Source organism: Mus caroli, chromosome 18 (assembly GCF_900094665.2).
Source record: "Mus caroli chromosome 18, CAROLI_EIJ_v1.1, whole genome shotgun sequence".
NCBI lineage: Eukaryota > Metazoa > Chordata > Mammalia > Rodentia > Muridae > Mus > Mus caroli.
The window spans coordinates 20,754,131-20,781,296 of record NC_034587.1 but is presented as its reverse complement, the minus strand read 5'-3'; the positions used below and the strand labels follow the sequence as shown (position 1 = coordinate 20,781,296).

The 27,166-nt window shown below is 43.5% G+C and overlaps 1 protein-coding gene and 1 long non-coding RNA gene across 4 annotated transcripts in view; one reads left to right on the top strand and one right to left on the bottom strand.

The window, feature by feature from the left end:
* Nucleotides 1–23,944, bottom strand: part of Mapre2 (microtubule associated protein RP/EB family member 2) — a 135,678-nt gene extending 111,734 nt beyond the window's left edge. The window contains exons 1-2 of one of the 3 annotated variants that reach the window (XM_021150602.2): nt 23,862–23,944; nt 5,295–5,356 (exon numbers count right to left, since the gene is read on the bottom strand). Coding sequence is in view for 1 of the 3 variants with exons in the window: in XM_021150601.2 (XP_021006260.1) it covers nt 5,295–5,356; nt 22,387–22,422 (98 nt within the window). In the remaining 2 variants the exon portion in view is untranslated. Of the gene's footprint in view, nt 1–5,294; nt 5,357–22,386; nt 22,863–23,852 lie in introns of those variants that run through there. The other 2 variants (XM_021150604.2, XM_021150601.2) reach the window with 2 other exon arrangements.
* A 32-nt stretch (nt 23,945–23,976) lies between these two features.
* LOC110284737 lies at nt 23,977–25,818 on the top strand. The gene is made up of 3 exons (XR_002376979.1): nt 23,977–24,037; nt 24,441–24,684; nt 25,707–25,818. It is a non-coding gene; the product is annotated as an uncharacterized LOC110284737 (long non-coding RNA).
* The last annotated feature ends 1,348 nt before the right edge of the window (nt 25,819–27,166 follow it).

The following is a 27,166-nucleotide window of genomic DNA, read 5'->3' as shown; positions in this document are numbered from 1 at the left end:
CAGAGGCAGAGGCAGAGGCAGAGGCAGAGGCAGAGGCAGAGGCAGAGGCAGAGGCAGAGGCAGGCATATCCCATATCTCTGTGAGTTTGAGGCCAGTCTGGTCTAAAAGTGAGTTCCACGACACCCAGGGATACATAGAAAATTCCTGTCTCACAAAAAACAAAGCAAAAACAACCTCCCTAAAACCAACCAACCAACCAAAAAACCCACCATCACCATCAAAAACCTAACTCTTATAATTATTTTATTTTAGAGTGTTTTATATATATGCACACATATATGTATATGCATCTCTCTCTCTCTCTCTCGATATATATATATATATATATATATATATATATATATATATATATCTCACAAACATGCCTGGTACCCCTGGAAGCAAGGAGAGTGTCAGATCCCTTGGAACTGGAGTTACAGAGTTGTGGGCTGCCATGTGGGTTCTATGAATAGAACTCAGGTCCTCTGGAAGAGAAGCCAGTGCTTTTAACCTCTGAGGCATCTCTTCAGCCCTCTATTTCCCTATTCTTTTTATTAATGAAAAATTTGAAGGTGTTATAAAAGAAGAATATTTAGGAGACATTGAGAAGACACACAGGAACTAGTATATCCTTTGTGACACTCAATTAAATGATTACAGATGATGCTATATGTTTATTGTAATATAGAAGTACATGTAAGCAGCTAGATGTAAATTTAGGTAATGTAATATGATTTTGTTTCTTGAGTAGTCTTAATGAAATGATCTATTGTGTATCTTCTATTACAGCAAAGAAGAGCTAACATGTAACAACTGAAGTGGTAGAGAAAGGTGGAAGAACAGGAGATGGAGGGAGAGGAGGCAGCTCAGAGGACAGTAGACCGTATATCTAAGCGTGGGCATCATGCGGAAGACACTGCCTGCCTTATATGTCAGAGACAGCAAGGTGAAGATTCCTCTCTGCTCGGGTCTAGTCTTGGTTTGAATAGAATGTACTATATACATGACCGGTCTTGAACAGCAAAGTCACTACCCCATTTGAAGCTCAATTTCCATCCTTAAAAGGTATTAAAAAGTTTCATGTAGGATATATAAGGGTTAAAGAACCAGTGAGATGGCATATGTCCAGCAGCTAACAGAATGCTGGTACACAGTAGGCATCAGGTAAAATATGTTCTCCCACATTTTGCCCTTTGTACAAAAGACTCTGGTATTCAGGCAGAAATGAAGATGTGCCCACCATGGCTACCTGTTCTCAGATCTGTCTCTGTCCCAGACACATACTTTTATACTAAGTGGGATCCCTTTGCTACCAGTCTCTTGCTGATGGTAGGACCACACCAGACTTGGGTGGCCATCAGTCTAGACTGAGCTTGTGTTGGCACTATTCACAATCCACATTCAAAATTCCAGTGCTACCTAAGCTTGTTTCTGTGTTCGGAGAGGGAGCTTAGTCAGTGAGGTTCTTGCTACAGAAATACAAGGACCTGAATTTGATCCCTAGAACCCACTTAAAGCATTGTGGTGGTGCACGCTTATGATTTCAGTTCTTGGAGACAGGTGGATCCCTGGGTACTGACTAGCCAACTTAGACTATGCAGATAGATTGAGTGAGATAATATCTCAAAAACAAAGAAAAATCAACACACACACACACACACACACACCATGCAGAAACTGAAAAACTAAAAAACAAGAAAGCAAATGACACAGACAACAACGAGCTAATAAAATAAGCAGTTGCTAAAAGATGAAACACTGGGGCTGGTGAGATGGCTCAGTGGGTAAGAGCACCCGACCGCTCTTCCGAAGGTCCAGAGTTCAAATCCCAGCAACCACATGGTGGCTCACAACCATCCATAATGAGATCTGGTGCCCTCTTCTAGAGTGTCTGAAGACAGCTACAGTGTACTTACATATAATAAATAAATAAATCTTTAAAAAAAAAAAGATGAAACACTCCTATATCAGATGTGTATTTCAAACATCTAATTGAGGCTGGTTTACCATTTCAGGGGGTTAGTGCATAAGCTGATAAGTATATGAAAAACATTTTCAACAAAGCCAGCCATCAGAGAAATGCAAATGCAACTACATGGAGATTCCATCCACCCCAGTCAGAATGCCCAGTCACTAGTAACACTGATAACAAATGATGTTTTGGAGAATGGAGACAGAGGGAACCCTTAGCACACTGCCAGTTGGATCTTGGATCGTAAACTAGCACAGTTGCTACTACACAAGCTAGCTGGGGCTTCTCAAAACTTAAAGCTGCCATAGGATGGAGTTGTTCTTACTCCTGGGCATTCACCTGAAGATTCAAGCTCACAGAGCACAAGGATGCCTGCACTCCAGTGTTTGCTGCAGCAGGATCCACTACAGCAAAGCTACAGAACCAAACCAGTTGTCCAGTAACAGTAGAACTGAGAAAGGAGACGTGGTTGATATAGGCAATGGAATTCTTCCAGCCATAAAGAAAGACAAAGCTATGGAGTTTGCAGGAAAATAAGTGGAGCTGGAGGTAATCATATTAAGCAAATTAGGTACATTGCCCAAAACCAAATACTGTGTTTCTCCATCATTGGTGCTTCCTAGATTTTATGTGGACACATCGAACCATTTATGTGTGCCTGACATAAAAGCAGAAATGAAACTTAAGGGAACAAAAAAGAACAACAGGAGAGATGGGAGACAGGGAGGAGGTGCGGCAGCAGGAGAGTGTGCATGTGTGCATGTGTGCAGGAGAGTGTGCATGTGTGCAGGAGAGTGTGCATGTGTGCAGGAGAGTGTGCATGTGTGCAGGGGAGGCCTGCATCTGGGGGTCTGTGATGGTTTGTATATCCTTGGACCAGGGAGTGGCACCATCTGAAGGTGTGGCCTTGTTGGAATAGGTGTGGCCTGGTTGGAATGGGTGTGTCACTATGGGTGTGGGTATAAGACCCTACCCTAGTTGCCTGGAAGTCAGTCTTCCACTAGCAGCCTTTGAGTGAAGACATAGAACTCTCAGCTCCTCCTGCACCATGCCTGCCTGGATACTGCCATGCACCCACCTTGATGATAATGGACTGAACCTCTGAACCTGTAAGCCAGCCCCAATTAAATGTTGTTTTTTATAAGACTTGCCTTGGTCATGGTGTCTGTTCACAGCAGTAAAACCCTAACTAAGACAGGGTCATAGGTCAACTTTAGAAAGTGTTCCTCAGAAGTTGTCCATCTTCTGTCCATCTTCCAGTCGGGGGTCTCTCATTGGTTTAGAACTTGCCAAGTAGACTAGGCTGACTGAATCCATGGGCTCCACCTGTCCCTGCCTCCTCTGTACTGAGATGACAAGCATGTACCACTACACTTACATTTTTAAAAAAGGGTTGGTGAGTTTCTTTTTTTTTTAATTAAAAAAAACATTTATTTTTATTGTGTATAAGTATTTTGCCTGCTTGTATGTTGGAGCACCGAATGTGTGCCTGGTGTCTGCAGTCAGAGGCGGGCATTGTATCCCTCGGGAACTAGAGTTAGGGGTGGTTGTGAGCCACTGAATGGATGTTGGGAAGCAACAAATGCTCTGAAGTGCTGAGTCATGGCTGCTGGGCATGTCTGGTTTTTTCACCTGGGTACTAGGGTTCAAGCTCAGGGCCTCGTGTTTGCACACCAGGGACTTTCCTGAGGGAGAGTTCTCCATACTCCACTTGTACAAAATTGAAGAAAGTAAATTAAAAAAAAAGTGTTTGTCCCACAGCTCCAGATAGAAGGTTTATAAAGAGATACAGTCTATTTAGAGACTGGTTCACTTTTTTCTATTACCTCTTCAACTATGCCAGTTAGGGATGTGGGACGATGAAGAGATTTACCATCAATAGAGACGGTTTTGTAGGCAAAGAGCAGTGCTAGTTGGACCATACGCAGGGCACGAGTAGTTAATCAGAATTATCCCAGACAAAACAGCAGATAGGTTCCCACAAGAGAGGCTAATAACACAACATTCATTTCCACAAGGCTCCTACACCTTCCCAGCAATGGCTTCCTATGGCTAGAGGGGAAGTTCTCTTCTTGGGGCTTCTTTTCTTGGTTCATACCTGCCTTTCTACGCTCTGATTCTACTCTGCCCTAAAGCCTACTTCTGGGCCCCAGGATAACAGTCTCCAGGGGTCTGCTTGACTAGAGTGAACACAAAGGATTTGCTTATTTCCTCTGGTGACCTTAACCATCCCAAGCCAAAACAAATGACAATTTTGTATGTGCACATTTCTCTTGCTTTCATATCAAGGTGATTTGCTGACAAGTATCCATAGGGGAGGAGCTTCAGGGTTCTTTTCTCCTAACAATATCCATCACCCCTAGCATTTCTCACAATGACAGTCGACAGCAAGTGTGCCACACCCACAAATTTGAGACTTGAAAGCACACCAATGCCTGTTGGGAGCATTATTCATAAGTCTGAGCCTTTAACACAGACAGGCTGGTACCTTCTAGAGAACTATTTGATGAGGTTTCTAATTCTAGCATTCCAGAAGTTGAGACAAGAGAAGGAAACAACATATACAATTGCACACACGTCTTCCTATACATTTTTAAAAAATATGATGGAGGAAACACTTTTGATGAAGCCTAGGACCTGATGCTTCCTGAGTCCTGTCCCCACATGAACAATTACAGCACGGAGCTTTGAAAGCTCTCCGAATGGCTTTCCAAATATTGCCATCTGGTGGAGTTTTAGTTAATTGTTCCTTTGTTCTAGGGAGCCCCTGGAGGTGCACTTTCAAGGCATCATCAGGCAGAGATTTAGGGTACCCATGGGAAACAGCTAAAGATCAAAATGACCCTGTCTCAGAGAAACCAGAATCTCATAACGTAGAGGGGCTTCCAGGGGCTTGGCCGTTTTCCTGGTTTGTGCATTCATCTCGTGATCCTCTCTTCCGCTCTCCCTTCCCTTTGCTTTCTACCTCCCCCCCTCCGCCCCCCCCCCCCCCGCCTGTCTCCCTTTCTTCCTCCTTTCTCCCTCCCTCTCCTAAGGTTCACTAGAAATGTCGCAGGATTAATTTGACCATGTCTTGATATTTCTCCCTCCAATAACCACTAATAAACTCTTCCAAATTAAACTTTAATTGGCTTGCCCATGTTCCAGAGGACGGTTAGCAGTCACACTTGGGAAGGAGGACATGATCTGAAGAGCAGTGCCTTTGCAGAGTACATTTTCGCAAACACTGGCTTTAACCATGCAACGCTTTTAAAAAACAACTTGGCCATTTAGGCAGTAACATCAGTCAGTCCAGTTTAATTCACAGACAGCGTCTACAAGGTAGTCACATTGAAACCTTACTTTGAACATCCAGGCACTCTCCCTGGCTGTTGAAGTGAATGGTGCTTCTGGGAAATGGGACCCTGGAAGAGGAACAAAAACAAGGAAAAGAAATGAGCAAAGTAATGTTACAGAAACATTGTAGAACAACGGAAAAGGAACTTAAAGATAGCCTATTCCACAAATACCCCAAACTGACTGATTTTGCTTTGAGAATTTGAAATTTTAGTGTAATAGCAGATCTATGAAAAGAACTGTTTTCTTTTTCCTTTTTCTTTTCGAGACAGGGTTTTTCTCTATAGCTCTGACTGTTCTGGAACTCACTTTATTGACCAGGCTGGCCTCGAACTCAGAAATCCGCCTGCCTCTGCCTTCCAAGTGCTGGGATTAAAGGCTTGCGCCACCATTGTTTTCATCTCCCAACCTCCCTAGCACTGTATGATGAGATAAAAGTCTCATGCCATCAGATGAACCAGAAGCAGGCTCTCCTGGGCATTATGCTCTGTATCAGTTAGAGTTCAGACTTGTTCAAACTTGGCGTATTTGCAGTTTTAAAAATTTATTTTAAAAATATTTGTTCTAATTTAGTATCAATGTGGGCTTAATGTATGAAAAACGGTTTTTGACTAATTTGGACAACATAAGCATTATAAGCAATGCCAAGCCAAACTTGAAATGACACACACAACAAACAGAAACTTATTTGCTTTCTTTTTTTTTCTAATTAAATAATAAATGTTTTTATTTCTCCAATGACTTTTAAAATGTGAACACTCTGTGATTTAATCAGTTTTTACTTCCAAGTAACTCCTTCATTGGGCCTCGGTTTCCTTTGAAATAACATGCTCTTATTCCGGAAGGCAGTTAGTTTTTCACCATCCCTTCTCTCTAATATCCAAAGACAAATCCCTCAGGAACAAGTATATGAACCCAGTGCTCACATACAAGCTGAAATAAGGTCATCTTGACTGCTTCAGCCTGGTGCCAAGCATGACCAAGGACAGCCACAGGGAGCTAGGCCCCTTATTTACTTTCTATCTGTTCACTACTCCCTCTAAAATACTACCTGGCTTAACAGTTGATGAGTAGCCAGTTCTAGAGGCTGAGCAATGTGGGAGGTTCTGGGTTCAAGGCCCACCACATGGACATCTGTGGCTACTGGGGAGACTGCTAATGGTCCCACCAGATACTGCTACAAATGACCTGCTAGGCATGTCTTTCCCATCACCCCCAGCAACAAGTGAGAGAAGACTCTTCCCACCTTCCACCTGGTTTACCACCCTGAACCATCCATCATCTGCTATGCTTCCATGACCAACACAGAGATGCTTCTGATCATTATCTAGAACACAAAAATCCCATCACACAAAAATCAACGTATCTGCAGTGAATCTAACATGATGAGGTTCATCCTGGACAAAGTTCTCAAAATACTACTGCTGATTTTTAAAGGGGAACTCGGTAGGAATTTTACAGTTTTCATATAAGGGTGGTGAAAAAGAAGAATAAAATGGTAGCAGTTGAGTGATAAAAGCATGGGTAAAGACGACTGCTGGATGTTGTTGTTGTTGGTTTTTCTGTTTGTTGTTGTCTGGTTATTTTATTTATTTACATGTCAAATGTTATCCCCCTTCTCAGTTTTCCCTCCACAAACCCCTATCCCACCCCCACCTCTGCTTCTATGAGGATGCCTCCCCCCCACTCCTGCCTCTCCCCTCCACTGGGGTATCGAGCCTCCACAGGACCAAGGGCCTCTCCTCCCATTGATACCAGATAAAACCGTCCTCTGCTACATATGCAGGGGGAGTTATGTTCGGTTTTGTTTTCTCTGGCTGTCCTAGAACTCACTCTGTAGACCAGGCTGGCCTTGAACTCAGAGATTTGCCTACCTCTGCCTCTGGAGTGCTGGGATTAAAGGTGTGGGCCACTGCCACACAGCCAGAGCTAGATTGTTGTTTTGTTTTTATTTTTCTTTCTTTCTTTCCTTCTTTCTTCCCTTTTTTCTTTTGTATTTATTAGATAATTACTTTATTTACATTTCAAATGTTATCCCCTTTCCTGGTTTCCCCTCCGAAAACCCTCTATCCCCTCCCCCTTCTCCCTGCTCACCAACCCACCCACTCCCGATTCCTGGTCCTGGCTCCCTTACACTGGGGTATTGAGCCCTCACAGGATCAAGGACCTTTCCTCCCATTAATGGCCGACAAGGTCATCCTTTGCTACATATGTGGCTGGAGCCATGGGTCTCTCCATGTGTACTTTTTGGTTGGTGGTTTAGTCCTTGGGAGCTCTGGGGATACTGGTTGGTTAATATTGTTCTTCCTTCAGTGGGGCTGCAAACCCCTTCAGCATCTTGGGTCCTTTCTCTAGCTCCTCCATTGGGGACCCTGTGCAGAGCTAGACTGCTAATGTTACACAGGGAACACATCTCCCAGTCTAGGAGGCTGAAAACCCAAAGTCTCCAGAATCTGAAGGCCCTTGAATGGTAACAAGATGCCACAGTAGAGGATGTCACACCCTGAAACTGGTTTATGTAACAACTGTTTAAACTATGAAATGGCCTTGGGGCTAAATGCCCAAGGCATATATGAAACACAAAGAATTTTGTGTTTAGACATGGAGCCCAGCCTTAAGAAAACTCATTATGTGTATGTAAACAGTAAAAATATTCAAAACTGTTGAAATCTCATATCTGGTGCCAAGTAGTCAGATAGGGTTCAAAGTTCAGATAAAAACTTAATTCTCTGTCATATTTAAAAGGCAGAAATTTCATAATAATGCTCTTAATAATTAGATTCAAATAAACTCACTATCATATACACACATACACACACACACACAATTTTATATAGAACAGGTAGAATGAATGTCCATATATGTTTTATAATAGAATTTACATCTGTGGGGGTATTTTACATGTTTCTGTAATTTAATGCTAGTTTCATAAGCTAAAATTTAGACTTAAAAACCCAGTTCTCAAGCCGTGCAGTGATGACGCACGCCTTTAGTCCCAGCACTTGGGAGGCAGAGGCAGGTGGATTTCTGAGTTTGAGGATAGCCTGGTCTACAAAGCGAGTTCCAGGACAGTCAGTCAGACATATGCTCTCTATGCTAAACAGAGAAACCCTGTCTGGAAAAACCAAAAGACAAACAAACAAACAAAACCCCAGTTCTCATCAATTTTGACTCCTAAAGTCTCCCAACTTTTCAGAAATCTTAACAGAATGAGAATAAAATTTTCATTTGCCTTCTTTACTAAACTAGTTCTCAGTAGCTCTGTTACCAAGCAAGAGGTTGGCTATCAAGCTCAGAGGCAGGAGCGTAAGTTTACTTACAAACTAGATAATTAGCTCTTAGAAGATTCTACCTCATCTATACAAAAGTGACCTTTTTCTGTTTACTTAAAACAGCCAGTTGCTAACTTCTCAGCATCTGTGACAGAGCAGATAGGAGAATCGTGAGCTCATCTATGGACCCCTATATGTGCTAGACAGCTCATTATTTAATTTCTTAGCTCCTCCCCTCCCCTCCCCTCCCCTCCCTTCCTCCCTTCCTCCCTTCCTTCCTTCCTTCCTTCCTTCAATTTTATTTATTTAATGTATATAAGTGCTTTGACGGCATGTCCATCTGCACACCAAAAGAGAGCATTGGGTCCCATGATATTGTGAGATGCCATGTGGGTGCTGGAAATTGAACTCAGAACCCCTGGAAGAACACCCAGTACTCTTAACTGCTGAGCCTTCTCTCCAGCCTGAAAGGCACAGCTTTTGATAAAAGCAACCGAGATGAACCATGCAGGAATTTCCTTGACGAAGAATTTAAAGTTTTCTTTGATGTAATCCTTCTACATTGCCATTATCCATTTTTTATGTGTATGAATATTTTGCCTGCATGTATGTTTGTGAAGCACAGGAATCCCTGGTTCCCATGAAGGTCAGAAAAGGGTCTTGGGTCTCCCAGAACTGGAGTTACAGAGAGTAGTGAGCCACGGTGAGGATGATGGGAACCTGATCTAGGTCCTCTGCAAGAACAACAAGTACTCTTAGTCTCTCTAGCCTCCACTCTGTCCAGTTCTTCTAAACATTGATACAAAGGCATACAGTGACAGCTGAAAGCGAGTTCTAAACACCAGTTTGATACTTCATGAATGGTAACGAATCTATATTCTCTGAAGTTCACATTGAGCAGCAGTCCCTCTGAATTCCACATGTATCTGCATAGGAATAGAATTTTATTTTTTCCTGGATTTTGTGGACAAGGTCTATTTCTAAACTTGACTATAATATGTCCCTCATTTTATCCTATTGTGGTCTTCTGTTACTTTGAGCACCAGGTAACTTCTTCACAGACAAACAGCAATAAGCCATCTCTGCTCTCTATGCTTTTTTTTTTAATTGGAAAAAAGAAAAACATTTGTTAGATACAAATCATGACAGGATCAAGCAAGCAAACCACATTTTCTGTTTCATAGAAGTTCACTCTCTAGAAGTTTCCAATCCTCTTTTCAACAAACACTGAATTGCAGCACCTTATGTCCAAAGTATGCCTGCAGCATATCTGATCCACCTAGAAAGATTTCTCCACACCTGAACTCAAACAACTGCTGTCATTCTGCCTGGTCAAAAAATGGTAGGAACATAAGCGAGATATCAGGAGGAAACATGGATGCAAAAGTATCTCCAACCATGCATGCCACCAGATTATTATTCTTTCTGCTCTGAAGCTGGCCAACGTAGCTCTGATCTACATGAGGTCAGATCACTCTGTTCTTAGAGACAGCATCAGGCCTCTCCAGGTACCCCCAGCTTTTTCAAGAAGGTGTCCCAGCTGGGGCCTGAGCCTGGGTTTCCTCCCAGGGTTTGACCCAGTCTTCCCAGGTCTTCGGAATGAGTTGTAGCCTGAATTTCCAAACTCTTTATTACATTCTGAGATACTGAGTGGCTCCAGCTGCAGATCATATTCTAGCCTGTGGGAGGTCCATTGCTTTCTAGGAACAGGGCATCTTATAAACGTTAAGAGAGGCAGATGCTATTAATCCTGAGACTGATCTTGCTTGATACCAACTTCCAGCAAGTACAACATCAATTAGTGGTCTTGAGCTGGGACTGGGGCCTCTCCAGGGGCAGCCTAGGGCTGCTCACTGCCGGGAAACACAGGGCTCAGCACGCACCAGAGAAACCAAAACCAATGGCGGAGGGTATGTGCTGGCAAAAGAGGTCAGGTTACATGCGGGCTTGGATATCAAGTCTAGTATGACTCATTCTCTTTAAGAAAGACAAATTGCCAAATGATCCATGCTGTGTATTTAAGGACTTTAAAAAATATTGCTTGATGATAAAGGGATTTGAATGGGATATACTGGAGGTGGTAATGGTGGTATAAATTTCTCAGGGTTATATGCTTTGGCTTCCATACACTGAAAGGACAATCCCAAGTGATAGCTACAAATCTGGCTCCTTTTCCTCCGAGCACCGCATAACCATCTCTTCTTGGAATCCTCATTTCTCCATCTGTTGCTTCCCTTGTGAACCAGAACAAAAATAATTTTTAAGACTGCCCTTTCTATTTTAGATTTTTTAAAAAAAGAGTGGTACTGTGAAAGTAAAATTCTTCAAACAAAACAACCCCCCCTGAAAAAAAAAAATCCTCCAAAATATCAAGGCAAACTACACCCATCAGAAATATTGCATGCATCGTAACCCCACAAAATGCTTTTTATAATTGTGCCATTGAAGCCAAGCCGTTATCCATTTTTAATCATATGTCACTGGAAACATAGTAAGTAGAGGATAGTCCTTCACTCTGTGTGTGATTGATACCAAAATATAGCCCAGCAGGGAAAGCCGCCTGAAGAGCTTCAGTTTCATGGTTTCTATCAGGGCTTATGATACAAACAGTGTTTGAGACATGGTGGAAACTTAAGACATGCTTTCCATGTGTCCTGTCTTTGTAGTCCATTATCCTCCTGGCCCACCAAGAAAGCAGCATTTTAAGCTGGGCTTGGTGGCGCACACCTTTAATCCCAGCACTTGGGAGNCAGAGGCAGGCNGATTTCTGAGTTTGAGGTCAGCCTGGTCTACAAAGTGAGTTCCAGGACAGCCAGGGCTATACAGAGAAACCATGTCTCAAAAAAAAAAACAAAAAAAAAAAAAAAAGAAAGAAAGAAAGCAGCATATTAAAAGGGCTTTGACAGGGTAACAGAGATGGTAGGATACTGGTGTTGAGGGGGGCATGAGATCCTATAAAACCTGGATGACTTCACCTTCTGTTCTGTGCTTTGGGAAAATCTTTTAAAACTCCCACTTTAATCCATAATATTTTCAGAGTTTGTGAAACATGTTAGTAAGTGACTGGAACTATGGAAATGTTGGCACAGCGTCAGACACAATTTTCCTGTCCAAGCCCATGTGAAGAGCCCAGGTCTGCTCTTGGAGCCTCTGCTGTGAGCTTTCCCTTGTAGAGGAGTCTACTTCCAAAGGTTTGAGAGTTGTATCAGTAACTCAGATCCACGAATGGAAGATGCTTGCTGAACTCCATCTGACTAGGAAGAACTCTAGGATGTGCCAGAGGTGACCCTCCAACCACACTCTCAGGGAGAAGCTGTTTAAAGGAGGAAGTCCAACCAAAAGGTCCAGTGTGAAATACTTGCATCTGCTTGTATGCTCACATGTGGGTGCACTTGTGTGTTTCTGTGTATGTATAACATAGAAGTCAACCTGAAGTGTTGTCATATTTTAGGTACCATCACTCTTATTTCTTTGAGATGGTAACATCTCTCTTTAGCCTGAAGTTCACTGAGTAGGTTAAATCTAGTATATCTATGAACCCCAGAAATTCTCTGGTCTCTGTCTCCCACTATTGGGATTAAAAGCCTGAACATTACCATTCTTGTGTTCTTAGATAGTTTCTGGGGATTGAACCCAGGTCCATATGTGACTGAGCATCTTATCAGCCCTACTTGGAGGGTTTTTTTTTTTTAAAAGAAACTTTCTCCCATTTATCTATTGATGTTTTTTATATAATTTTTCCATCATATTTTTATGTGTATGAGTGTGTTGTCTGCATGTATAAATGCATATCTTGTGCATGGCTGTGCCTGCAGAAGCGAGAAGCAAGCACTGGACCCTTTGGAACTAGAGTTATGAGCGTTGTCATCTAAAAAGTGGGTGCCAGAAACTAAACATGGCTTATTCTTTTGTGAGGCCAGGTCTTGATGTATGACCTGTGTTGGCCTGGAAGTTGCTATATAGACCAGGTTGCCTTCAAACTTCTAGTGACCTTCCTGCCTCTATCTTCTGAGTGTTGGCATTATAGGCAAGTGCTCCCACATTTGGCTACTGCAAAAATTTGCAAAAGTTGAAATATCAACTTCCAAATCATAACTTGCCTGCTGCTTCCCTCAGAGATCTCCCTGGGTGTCTTTTGGTAGGAGTTTTTTTCTCCTTTATGATGCTCCTGTGAGAACTCTCCTGGGATCTCACTTGTAAACTTCTCAGTGTTTCTTCACTTTCGTCATCATTTCCTCTTCTCTCTAACAATACGAACTTGCACTGAAATTGACTATAATAAGCTTTTATCATTTCCTCTCTGCTGACCAGAATGGATATCTCTGTATCTCATTATATGAGTACCTTCAGTGAAATAATTGTTCTTTTTCTTGGGCATGTCTGTGTGCATGTGTGTGTGCCCATGTGCACGTATGGGTGGAGGGCAGAGGCTGTCATGTGTGTCTTCCTCCATGCTTTACCTTATTTATTTATTCTGTTTGTTTGTTTGTTTTTTTGAGACAGGGTTTCTCTGTATAGCCCCACAACATCCGATTTTAAGGGATCTAAGACAGCTTGACAGAAGGGACCCTAATAAATCCCTGGAGAAGGATCCTACTGGCTTTTCTCAAGGTGCATGGGACCTAGGGGGAGCTAAGATGACTTACCAAGCACCTTCAACAGCAAGGTATAAACTAAAAATGCAAGAACATGGCAACTTCTAGGCGACTATAGTAGAAAATTCTCCATGGCTGTTCTTATGTACAAGAAGAGGACACATGAGATGATTCCTGTAAGTCACCGGCAGCTTCCAAACACTTAGAATGACCAATGCAAGTTATGATTCTGAGAGCTGTGCACTGACCCTGAGACCCTCCGCTAAGCACTCTGCTTATGCTGTTCATCCGAGACAGGTGCAACACAACTAGCTCTGATTGAGCCCAGCAGAAGTGGCAAAGTGTCCCTGGCAAGCTGACAGAGTGCAGTGACACTATGGCCATGGGAAGGAGAGGATGGCTTGTCCTATATCCCTGCTAAGCTTCACTGGACATTAACTTTCAGGTCTCTGAACCACAGAAAAGGCAACCACTTATCCATCTGGTCACAATTGTTGATGTGTGACTTCTGTATACCCAGAGCAACTCAATTCCAGCCTTCAAAAGAGGAAACTCTCTTTTTATTAGGCTAAAGGAAATGCTTTATCAAGCTTTGTCTATTCCCGTGTTTAAAGTCTCTTCTTGTCTTCGCATGTTCTGGTGCCTTTGGCAGGTGGAGAATTAGTACCTGGGAACTCAGCAGTAACAAGAGACCAAGAGATGGAACCTCGCTTGCCTTCTCTGTATTTTGGGGGATGAAGGAAACACAGCAAAGTGCTAGATCTTGTTGCTAGTTCTGATTTTCCCTTATCTTTCCTCACCTTCAGCAACCTATTAAAGATCTTTATTTCTAGGCCCAGTTGATTGATTAGGGAGGACCCAGTGGTAACCATTCATGGGTACCAATTGCATGGGCAGGAATGTGTGAACAGCTGGGAAGTTTCTAAGATGTTTTTGCTTTATTGCTGATTATTATTTTTAAAAAATGGAGTCTCATTGTGTAACCCAGGCTGGCTTAGAACCCACCATATTTCTTATCTCCCTATTTGGGGTTAAGGTGTCTGCCACGTCTGCCTGTGAGTGGATGATTTTAGTATTAATGCATATGCTCTGCCAGAAATCACACTGCTGTAGGCTTTTGAGGAGCTGAAATGGCACTCTATATACATTAAATTATTAGATAGTTGATCTTACTGCTACTGTTTCATATTCCAGTTTAACTAAATAATTCAACACACTGGCAGATTATTAAAGCTACACTTTTTTTTGAGCTTAGAAACTAATTTATGGACTCTTCAAAGGAAAGAATATATTGCTTATTATGTTTTACTGTAAAAATGACTTATTAACCACCCTTTAAAGCACAGAGATAGTTTGTGGGCAGAGGACAGGTAAAGGCACAGTGCTGTCATTTTCTGATAAGACTGGAACCCACAATAGTGCACTGAGCTGTCTGGACTTGCAGGTTATACACAGCTATAACAAGAACCATGTCTCCTGACCATCAGTTCAAACTGCTTTACAGTGATGAAGGAAAACAGATGCAAAGGTCTTCTATCTGACTTGAGCAAGTTCTCAATCAAGATCATTTTTCAGAGTTAACTTTTGAGCAAAGAGGCAGTTAGAGATGAGTCCTTCTGAGCCTAACTCCTGCTTTATTTGGGACGCTTTGGATGCTCTCTTTGCCTCATTGGCATCACTTCTATAATTCTCCTTGTTGTCAGTAGGAGTTGTTTTAATTTTTAAAATCTTAGCACCTCCACTTAGGATCAACAAACATAATCTTCAGAGAAATGAAGGTACAGAGTTTCTCAGGCAAAGGTAGACAAAATTAAAATCAGCAGTTTAGAGACAAAACCCATTATTATGTTTAGAAAGAAACCAACCCCAAAATGTAAAAAGCAAACCAACCAACCAACCAAACAAACAAAAAAAGAAAGAAAAGAAAAGAGAAAAGAAAACCATTCAAAGAGCTTTCAGATTCCAACAGCAAACTCCACAACAAAACCACCCCCCACAAAGTGGCCAGTTAAGAATTTCTCTCCTTTGGGATGGGCTCTTAACCCCATGGGAAAATATGACTCAGGTGAGCTGGGCTTGACGTTTCCAGACGCAGAACACAATCGTTATTCTACTCAAGGTGCTGGCTCACCTGCATCTGATTGCATAATGGGGCAACTCAAAAGGTGTCAAGATGACTCTTCCCAACTCCACCCAAGGTCCCGACTCTGAGCACATTACCCTGCAGAGTGTCACCACACACACTGAGAGGCTAACGTTGAGGCCAGAAAGAAAACTTAATGTACTCTCCTCCAGAGGTGGCAAGGCCAGACACAGATGCACGAGTGGGCAGCAGCTGGTGTCCATGGTGATAGACACGGACAGCAATAGACTGAAGTAGAAAAGGCCACAGACACTCGAATACATTACACTCCGTTTCGTATGTGTGGCTGACTGTGAGTGAAGATGGTAAGTAGTACCAGGAGCCTCGGGTTCCTTTCAAATAAGATAAACAATTGCTCTAACAGATGGCTCTTGTTTGGAGCACTGATTCCAAAGCCCTAACTGGCCCCACACTACTCGAAACAGGAGCTAAGGGTTGAGCTTCCCTGGCTCCATCAAATGATCTGTCCCCAGAACATTCATTCTACAATTAAAAAAAACAAGTTAGATAGTGCTATTTTGTTGGTTAGTGATTTTTATAAAGTTTATGCATGTGTGTGCATGCGTGTGCATGTGGAGTGTGTCTGTGTGTGTGTCTATATAAGTTTGTGTATTACACATGTACAAGTGACTGTAGAGTCTGGAATAAAGTATTGGATCTCCTGGAACCAGCGTTACAGGCAGCTGTGAATTACCCAATGTGGTTGTTAGGAACCAAACCTGGGTCCTCTGCTGAGCCATCTCTCCTAGCCTTACTGGTTAGTATATTTAATGTGTATTTAGAAACACTGATATAGAAATTACTTCTGAGAATCTAGGATGGGGGAGAGGAAACCCCAGGGTGAGGCTCTTTGAATGTAGGGCTGAATGGTATTTATCACAGATGAGAGGCAGAAATGGGGAAGGAAGTCAAGGCCTGAGATTTTAAAGATATAAAATGTGTAGGTTTTTACACAGGGGAGAGATGCAGATTATGACTTAAGAACAGAACAGCCTTGCAGCTGCCAGGCATTCACTGAGCACCTCCCAGCCTCTAGGTTCTAGAGCTTAGAAAGTTTTCTCTACCTTCTGTTGGGCAACCTTTATTCGTCCATCTCTCCCCTAACACCTACCCAAACCCACCAACTATACATTCACATCAGCCTAAGATCATCCCTCCTCGGAGGTACTGGGATTTAATGGGCATTGGTATTTTAGATAGAATTTTAGAGACTATTTTTTATGACTATTTTAGACTAGCAAGACTTTCAAATGATTCACTAAAGACATTATAACATAGGCCTTAGCCTGTTGGCGGGTCTGGATCAGTGGGTGGAGGCAATGGTCAGGGGCTGGAATGGGCTTCTTAGAACCCAATTCCACAAATGTCTCTAATGGACCACCAGGGATGTCACTGAAACTGAAAGGCAGGTTCTCAGTTACAACAGGAAGACCGGTGGGGAAATCTGCTTGGAAGCCAGTGATTCACACAGCAGCTCCATTAGCAATCCTAGACGGAGGTAAATGCATTCATGACTTTGAGTTTTGTTTTTAGAAGTTACCCCAAATTTACAATAACACTAGGTTGGACTTAGGGAAGAAAAGGACACTCTGTTTCCTAAACTGAAGGTAGACACATCTGCAAGGGATGAAGAAAACTCCAGCCATCCAGATGGGGGCTCTATTTGAAGTGAAACTTGTTTGTAAACTCTTTATTTGTGGCAGCAACAAGTCATCCAGAGGAGGAAGTCTCCTGACTGAAGGACATCAGGAAATAAGATGCTGAGACAAGTTCTGATCAGCACAGTTACTCTTTTCAATACACCTTCTAGAATCCTAGACAGTAGTAATCAGTCCAGCCCCATTGGAGGGACTCATAGGAATTTGATCAGTACATTATCTATTTTCGAATTTGCAAAGTCTAAAGCAATTGTACATGGCATGATGTAATGATGAAATGTCAGCCTTAGCAGAGTTATAATGCTATGTAGATATTATTTTCTCTGTTTATTTTTGACTTCAGAAATTTTTTGACTTCAGTATCAAGCTTCCCAAGCTTCCCCACTACACTTTAAATGTAAAAATTATTGATGAGAAATGTCTACAGCTGAAAAAAACCTCAAAATTATGCCTTCACATGCTGAAACAGTAAGTATACATATGTCCAATACAGAAGTGGATGCCCACAGCCATTCATTGAAGAGAGCACAGGGTCCCCAATGAAGGAGCTAGAGAGAGTACTCAAGGAGCTGAGGGGGTTTGCAGCCCCATAGGAGGAACAACAATATGAACCCACCAGTACCCCCAGAGCTCCCTGGGTCTAAACCACCAAAGATAACACATGGTGGAACTCATGGCTCTCGTTGCATATGTAGCAGAGGATGGCCTAGTCAATCAATGGGAGGAGAGGCCCTTGGTCCTGTGAAGGTTCTATGCTCCAGTGTAGGGGAATACCAGGGCCAGGAAGCAGGAGTGGGTGGGTTGGAAGGGGGGTGAGGATAGGGGGTTTTTGGAGGGGAAACCAGGAAAAGGGATAACATTTGAAATGTAAATAAAGAAAATATCTAATAAATAAAAAAGTATACATACACATGTCCAGGTGCATGCGTGGACTCTCAGAGCTGGGAGGCAGAGACCAGAAGCTTGCTGTAGAGCAAGTTTAGGTCAGCCAGGACTACACAGTGAGAGAGGAAGTTCCCGCTACTGAAGGGCATGAGATCACTAGGGGGCTTGTTTTTACATTTTTCTAGAACTCTAGAAACAAGGACAGGCTAGTATTGTATCATCTGGGCTTACTTAGCTTGTATCATTCATGCTTCCATGTTTAACTGGGTTAGTAGAGTCTAGATTATTCAGGAATAAACCATTCTTACAAAGTAAATATAGATACAAGAAAGTATGAAAGAAAAATACTATCTTCTGCCATTAGTGATTATCTGACCTAGGTTTAGTAGGTTTTGTTTAAAATCAAATAGCAAAGTTTTAAGTGTTAAGTGCTTATTTAGATTGGAATAGACTGAGTTGGAGCAAACAAGATGTCTGCCTGAAAATTTTGATGTTAACATTCAGCAAGTGTGCTAGGCTTTGTGAACAACACAGCCTCCATACCACTCTCCCACTGAGGCAGAACTGTAGAAAAGAAGCCACTGGAACATGTAAACACACAGGTAGGGGACAGTCCAGTGAAGTTTGATTTTTGGATCCAAAATTTTGAGTTTCATGGTATTTCAGGGGTCTCTAGATACTTTTATTTAGATGTTTTTCAATTATGAGAAGCTATAAAGATTACTCTTATAAAAACAGATGGTGGGCCGTGGATCCCTGAATGATATGAAGTTGTGACTTTAAGTTAATTTTTATTTCTATGCTAGGGCATAGAGTTGGTCAGCAGTAACTATGTGATTTTTTTTAAAAATAGATTTTGTGCTTTGAGAATTTCATACAATGTATTTTTATCATATTCTTTCCCATTTCCTTCTAGATTCCCCATTACCCCCATCCAACTTCATGTTATTTCTCGCTCTTAAAAACCAAACAACCAGCCTGATGGTAGTGGCACACTCCTTCATTCCCACCACTCCAGAAGCAGAGGCAGGCAGATCTCTGAGTTCAAGGCCAGCCCACTCTACAGATTAAGTTCCAGGACAGTCAGGGCTACATAGAGAAACCCTGTTTTGAAAACCAAACCAAACCAAACCAAACCAAACCAAAATAAAACCAACTAACCAAACAAAAATCAAAAGAAAAAAAAAAGCAACTAGAAGCATGGAGCCCACTTTGTGTTGGCCAACTGCTCCAGAGCATGAGGCCTACCCTGGACTCTGGTTAGTATATGCAGTGTCACTTGAAGAAAATTACTTCTTCCCTCCCAGCAGTTATCATTCCCAAATGCTTTGTGGCTGGGCTGGGGTTTTATGTCCACCTCCTCTCCTTTGTGCTGGAATTCTTGCCTGGCTGGACCTTATGTGGTCTTGTGGACGCTGTCACAGTCTCTGTGAGTTCATATGCATATCTGCACTATTGTATCTGGAAGATGCTGTTTCCTTAAATTGTCCCCCACTTCCAGCTCTTATAATCTTTCCACCTCGTCTTCTGCATAGACCCCTAAGCATTGCAACCCCCTAACTTCTTATAGCTCCCCAAAAGACAGTCAAAATTTCAGAAAGTATGAATGTTTCTATTTGTATCATATCAGCCTTTGGAAAATCCTGTAAGCCTTTTTTTTTTTTTTTTTTTTTTTTTTTTTTTTAATTTGGGGTCAGGGTACTACCAGTCAAAATAGAAGGGAATTCCTACTTTTATATATATTGAAGCACACTTGTTCTTATGCGTATATGTTGGTCATTGAACCCAAGTCCTTGAATATGCTAAGCAGCGTTTCACCACGAAGCTACATTCATGTTCTATTTTAAGAAGATCAGTAGGCAGATGAGACTAGAAGCAGGTTAACTATTAAGCTATTCTGAACCCACTGCTTGATTAATGAATTCCTTAAGGCACTTACAGGCGGACACACTCTTTTCCTGTGAGAATGAACCTCTGTGAAGGGAACTTTTTTTTTTTTTTTTTAGGTTTTTGGAGACAGGGTTTCTCTGTGTAGCCCTGGCTGTCTTGGAACTCACTTTATAGACCAGACTGGCCTTGAACTCAGAAATCCACCTGCCTCTGCCTCCCAAGTGCTGGGATCAAAGGCGTGAACCACCACCGCCCGACTTGAAGGGAACTTTTTTTTTGATCCATGAGTATGATTCCAACATCATAACAATTATAGTTTATGCTCAAAGCACACTGTCTCTCAACAAAGCTTAGTGAAGACATTAGCTGTCAAAAGCTATTTCAGAGCTACGGGAGGGTTTTGGCTCCTACATATCTGGAATATAGGATATGGAAAGTAGGGAAGCTGACTGCACACAGGAGATATTGTTTCCCCGTGATCTCATTCATCACCTTCTAATAGTCTTGAGAACAAACAAGCAGCATGTCTGAGACAAAGCCTGTGACTGCACTATAGGGCCTGTAGACGGAAAAAGGTCTTTAGGAGAACACGCACAGTCCCAAGCAGTGTATATGGTTGCTGTAACATAGGTTCAAGGGAAGCACAGCGTCGGACAGTATCCAGTGCCTGCTGTACACAGGCAATGCTGGCACTGAAGGAAACTGAGAACAGGGGAGAAAGCATGCAGTCAATGGCATGTGGAGTGACAGTGACATACTGAGAAGGGGAATAAAGAAAGGGAAGGAAGAGTAACAGAAAGAGGAAAATAATTATAGTTAATACAATATCTGACAGTCACCCTTTGGACACTGGTATTTATTTATTTATTGCCAGGCCCTCACTAAAAGTGTAGGCTGGTCTCAAACTCCAGGGCAATCCTCCTAATCAGCTTCCTGAGAACTAGGATTTCAGATGTGTGCCTGGCTTATGATTTTTTTTGTTTTGTTTTTTGTTTTTTTGCCATCTTTAAAAAAAACCTAGCATGTAATTTTTATTAAAGTTAGCCTACAAAGTAGCGGGTTTCCTTTGTGGCATTTTCATACATACTTTGTTCTTTTCAGTCCTCTTATCCCACCTCCCTCCTTTCCTTCCCGTAGCATCCTCTATATCCCCCAGAGTACCCTCCTGTCCTCATGCCCCACGTAGGCTACTATACTTCTCCTTCTTCTCTTCACGTATTTTCTTACACTCTCATGGTCACCTTTCTAGTCTGATGATACCCCATATTCATGCAAACATATAAAAATTAAAGTCTAGGATCTGTATATGAGAGAAAAGTGTGAAACTTGTCTGTTTTGACTTTCTAAGTCTGAACTGCATAACTTAAACACATACGAGCTTGGAAAGTGTGTGGCTCAGCACACTCTAGGATCAACCCCCAGTGTGCACAGGTGTACTCGAATGATACACACACACACACACACACACACACACACAAAGGGAGAGAAGTTTTGATTAACAGCAACCAAAATTTCATATGAAATGTTAGGTATAGCCATTTCTATGTAAGCAGCTTATTGAATGCATCAAATATTGCATGGAGCTTTTAAAAAATAAGAAATTGTACACAGTGCAAATTCCTACTATTTCTTATATCTGAGATAACTCAAACTACACTTTCCTAAGAGCTTTTTAAAATGTGCGTTCCACAAGGAAAGGACAGGCTGTCCAGTAGTCTTCGGTGTGCCTGCTAATAGCAGCTAGAGTTATTCAAAGCAGGTAGGATGGAGTGCTGGAAGAGGGAGAGGCTCTGACAAGCAAACATCCTGGTCAGATAGGAAGATGTGCTTTCAAAGGAGTGGAGTGTGTGCCAGTCAATAACAACAAGCCATAATCACTTCCTATTCACTGGGCAGGCGTTGGAGCGCAGCCTGCTGACTCACCAGGCTGCTCACGGTTTATTTCTGCTGGGTTTCCCTGCTGCCTGCTACACACGCGTCAAGGCCAGAATGAAAGTTTCTATCCGGCTCCCTTAACAACAGTGCACACACTAGGCATGGGCAGCGAACTTCCAAATATCCAGCAATAACCAGACCCTGGGCAGGGAAGGGAACAATACTGTTGTAGTAAGATGTCACAACCTGCAGGCTTCCAGATGACAGTCACCTGCCCTACAGTGTGAGTCACTGGCACCCCAGTTTCAGTCTCTCTCTCTCACCCACTCAAGTAGTTAAAGTGGCTTCTTGTCTCACAACCATGTAGCTGTTAACGAGGTGGTTCTCAACCTGCCATGCAGTGGCATCATCTGGAACTTTTGGTTAATACCAATAATGCTGAGTTCCTGCCCCCGCCCCCAAGCAACAATCCGACTTAAATGGTTTAGGATGGGATGTAGAGACCAGGAATTCCCAAAATCTCCACAGGTGATTCCATAACGAAGCCATTTGGAAACCAGAACTTCGAAGTAGCATCGTCTGCCCACGTAAAGGAAGTTTTCTTGTGAAGCTTACCCAAAGACCACCCTGTTTCAGAGATCAACGGCAACCGGTGTTTAGCTTGGAAGACAAAAGTGACAGCGAAGCGAGTTGTTTCCAGTGGGACGCTGCCTGGGCGAGCACCCCACCCCCTACCCTGCTTGCTAAAATCTAGCATCCAAAAGAAGCACCCCACTTTACCTTTCTGATTACCCGTTGATCTCTGATCTGTTTCATCCTAGCGTCCTGTTCCGCCAAGTCGCACCCCCGCGGTCCCCTCAGATTAGAAGCAGGTCCCTCAGACCTCACTCAAGACTGGACTTCTCTTGCACCTAAGCTAGGGCAGAGCCTCCGCCTCGCACCGCACGCCCCGGGGCAGATACTTATACTAATCAAGAAAGTTCCTGTGACTCCTTCCCTCCTCACGCGCGGGCATGCGCGGTGTGAGCGTTCACTTAACCCTTGATTTTTGCCCTGACCCCTCTGTAGTGCTTTTGTCATTATCTTTTTGCTTAGTGGGTCCGGATCACTTCTTTCCTTCCTTTTCTTTTATTATTTTTCCCCCGGGAAGGCTTGGCGGTGAGGAGGTGGTGAACACCGACTGTGAGCAGGGGGCGGAGGGAGGGGCAGCAAGACTGTCTGTGCCGAGGTGAAGGGACAACTAATGTTCGGAATATTAATTACTCAGTGCGCCATTGGCCCAAGGAGCACTAACAGAAGGGGACTGGAGGTTAAGACAAAGGCTCCTCCTGGTCGAATGGCTGCTGCCTCTCTCCTCCAAGGCTGCAGCTGCGCCTTTTGACACTGGCTTGGCAAAGTAACTCTAGGGGTGAGCAGACCCTTTCGCTCTTTCAGAAGTCCGCGTTGCCCAAGGTTCAGAGCGGAGGGTCTTTTTGAACCCACCCCTCGTTCTAGGCCTTTGTAGCATCACTTCTGGCTTCGGCGTAACACTTGGAAGGGTAGGCTGAAGAATGCTCCTCTAAACCAGTGAAGTGGTCTCCAGTAGTAGTCTCTCTTTCTGCGGGTGCTGCTTGCCAAACAACTCAGGAGCAGACTAGCAACCCACTCTCCTTGTCACACACTTGGATCCCAAGCCCCGGATCCAGGAGTGATCAGTCCCAGCCGTGAGACCCCTGTCTCTGCACAGGGCACACCGGAGGTGGCCTCAGAGTTTGGGGGGCTTGGGATTACACTCCAGACGGTGGGCGCGCGCCGCACTTCTAGGTCTGCCCTCAAAGTGCACAGCTTCTTAGCAGCTCTCAGCCCGGGTGGTGATCCAGACCTCCAGCAGAAGGGGCCGAGCACTGGAGGCGCCCACCTACAAGTCCCCTTCTCCTAGGTGTCCCCATCCTTCACTCTTCTGCCAGTGCACTTTGTGTCTGCCAGCGTGGCAGCCCACACTCCCTTCCTCTTCCACGGGTGTACCGCTCTACCCCCCCCCCCATCCCCAAAGAGAGGGGCGACCCGTAGGAGCGCGGCTGCGCTCACACCCTGGGCTGGATAACTTCTTCATGGGTTTGAAGACCCCGGGATCCGCTTGCTCCGAGATCAGCAGACAGCAGACCCAGGCGGGGGTGGGAGAGGCGCGGCCAACGCCCGGTCTGGGAGGGACCGACCCAGGGCAAAGGGTGTTGGGGCGCGCCAGGGCTGTACAGCTTTGAACGTACTTGACTCACCTGCTCCGGCGTTGTCGCCTCCTTCTTCTGCTGACAGCTGGGGGCTTTGTTTTCTCCACCCCCTCAGCCGGCCACGCTCCGCCTCCACAGACTCACGTGACTCGCTGTCTGCCACCGTCAGAGTCCACTCAGGAGAGCCCCCTTGGCGCCGCCTCTTCCCCGGGTGGAGGGTGCAGGTGGAGACCCCAGCTGGGGAGGGGACCCATAGGTACAAGGTGGTTCGCTGAGCAACTCCGGGTCAGACCCGCTAAACTAGTGACCGAGAGAAAAGTGCCTGAGGAGAAAGGGAGATGGCTGTTGGCTGTATTCAGCCAGGAGCAGGAAGGAGGGCGAGGCTTGCAGAAAGCATTCAAAGGTGATGATGCCCCACTCTGAAGTACCCGCGCCTGGGGTCTGCACTGCTCCCCGAAACTATTTGCACTCATTCCTAGGACCTGGTGGATAATGAGGGGCAAACTCATTTTTTTTTTTCACGAATACTAATTAAAAGAAGCGCCTCTTAGTCGGATAGAGCGATTAATGACTTAGTAACTACATATTCCAAATCTACCTTTTGATTCTGTTCATGTTCGGTTCTAGCTGGAAAATAGGTTCCGGACTGGGGACGCTCATTCTGGAAGCTGATTGGTGCGGGCACTTGTCCATCTGGAACTGCAGCAGCTGTTTTTAATGAAACGAACTAAGAAAATGCTCTGGACTCAATACCAGGCTCAGTATCTGCAGCTCTTGGACGTTGTCCCGACCCCTGCTGTTCACAATACTCTCCAGTGTCTGACATGGAAACAAATTGTGGGACTCCTTCCTTTAGTTCCCAGAGAGCAGGGTCAGTCTTATCCTGCGGCCCCCACCCTTCCCTGCTAACCTAGGGGAAGAATGCATCTCCCCCAGTGTTCTTCAAATGGAGTCTTTATAGGGGTTGATTTAGCACAGCACTCATCCAACTTCTTGCTCAGAAGGATTCTCTGGGGATCTTGTTAGGAACCAATTCTGTTTTCAGTGGATCCAGAGTTGAGCTGAGATTCTGAGCATCTAGTGAACTCCTGTTTGATGTAAACGCTTGTTTAAGGATCACACTTTTAAGTACCAGGTTTATAGCACACTCTCTGACACTGGCTAACCCTTGTTGCATCTTCACTGCCCAGCTTTCAAGCTATAAGACGGGACTGGTATTAATTATTCTCCATGTTGCTCTGAGAAAATGCCAGCAAATGCAACTCAAGGGAGGAGGGGTTTATTTTCCATAGTGACAAGGAAAGATCACTGCAGGAGTGTGAAACTGCTGGTGAGGAGGCAGAGAGCAATGAATGCTGCCCAGCTCAATGCTGGATCCTTTTCCTCCTGGAATCACAGCCATGGGATGGAGCTACCCACATGTAGGGTGGCTCTTCCTACATGGGTTAATTCAGTCTCACAGATGTTCTCAGACATTTGTCTCCTAGGTGACTCTAGGATCTTGTCAAGTTGATGATATTCACCACCACAGCATACATACCCAGCTAGCTCATTGCAGGTCCAGGATCTATTCTAGTGCCCAGCATACCAAAGTTTAGAAAGTATGAGCTAATTAACTGCTGGGATCATCATAGCAGATGTGAAGCCAAGTATGCTTGCAGGAGGAGTGTAGTATCAAAAGGGGTGTAAGAATAAGGTAGCTGCCCCACAAACAATGACCATTCCCACAGCACATCAGACTTGTAGATGAGTAGATGTTGGTGAAATGGAAAAAAAAAATGGCCACAGGGCAGAGGAAATCATACTTGTTCCAAAAGTTCATTTTCTGCTTTAAATCGTGATATATTGGTTCTCAGACATTGAATTAAAAAATCATTTTGCTTTTCATTACAGATAATGCCCAGCTGCCTGTTGGATGGGTCATCTATTTTAATATTGGAGCAAGTAAATGGATTGTTAAGAAGATGAACATTTTCCCTCCTCATTAAAAATCTTGAAATTTAAATGTAAATGGCTTTATTAATGAAGATCCGATATTCTCAGCTCTCAGGATGAATGGGAATGTCATCAGACTTCTCATTCCTTGCCTATCTTTCTCTCTCTGTGCACCAAATGTAGGTGTTTCTAAGATTAGTTCTTCCTCTTCTCCAAATTCCACTGAATTTCCCAGGAGCCTTTAGTGTTCTCTAAATTCATCTCCTTCCTCTCATAAAATTGATACCTTTCCTGTTTTATATCAAGATGGCTGCCTGAGTTGGGCGACCCTCCACTAGTGAACTCTGGATCTGGCAAACTGGAATAGACAGCATGATTTATCTCAGTTATCTTCCAGTTATCCCTTGGTATTTCCTCTAGACTTTGTCTTCAACAGTGACGTCAACAGCTTACGTGTGAATGTGACTTACAGGTGTAATAGCCCCTGAGCAGCTGTGTTGTGAAGGGGATGATCAGGGTGAACAGGATTGGTGAGCGACTGTGTCCTTCAGGATAGGGCAGGCTGTGCTGCTGTAACAAAAACTTGTCTTCCTAGCCTGCTTCATCCCTTTGCCATTTCCATGAGCACAGCACAGGAAAGGGAACGGGAAGCAAACTCTCGAGTGCGTTCCTTTACAAACGGCACAAGTTTTCTCACGTTTCATTGCTTAAAGGAACTTCTCTTAAGTTCAAACTTGAAGGAACTAGGTACGCAAAAGGAATAGGAACATAGGATGTGACTGTGGGTAATAATATCATCCACAGCAGTCTATTTAGAGAAAGTTAGGATAAAGTTAAACTGAAAACAGTTTAACTAGGATGGCAGAGGTTAACAGAAATTCCCAGCATGTAGTACTGTGTGGCATTTTTATTTTTATTTTTATATTTTATTTTATTTTGTTCAGGGGCAGGGGGTGGGGAGGAGGCTGTTAGTGAAGTACTGTTGTAACACAGTATTAGCAAGAAAAAACCTTGTCAGTCTATTCGAGGCCCTTCAGATCCCTCTACTTCAGGCACTGGTCATGTGGTCATCTGTGACACACTGTCACAGTAGCTCCCCAGGTAGCATATCTACCTCAAACGTGAAAACGTGCAAGGTGACAGCAACGTAAGACCGTTGTTGTGATTTTGATGACCATTGTTTGTGACCGTAATTTTTATGTTGTTCATGATCTTTTTTTTTTTTTTTAACTTGGATGAATGTATGTGTATAAAGAATGAAGTCTTAAAACAAAAAGTGGGAAGGTAATCAGGATAAAAGCATCCCATGTCATCCACATGATTGTTTGAACTAGTCCTTTAACCAAGATTTTCTGGTTTTGATCATGGGAACAGTATACCAGAGCCTTTCACAAATGAGGAAAATTTGCTGATAACAA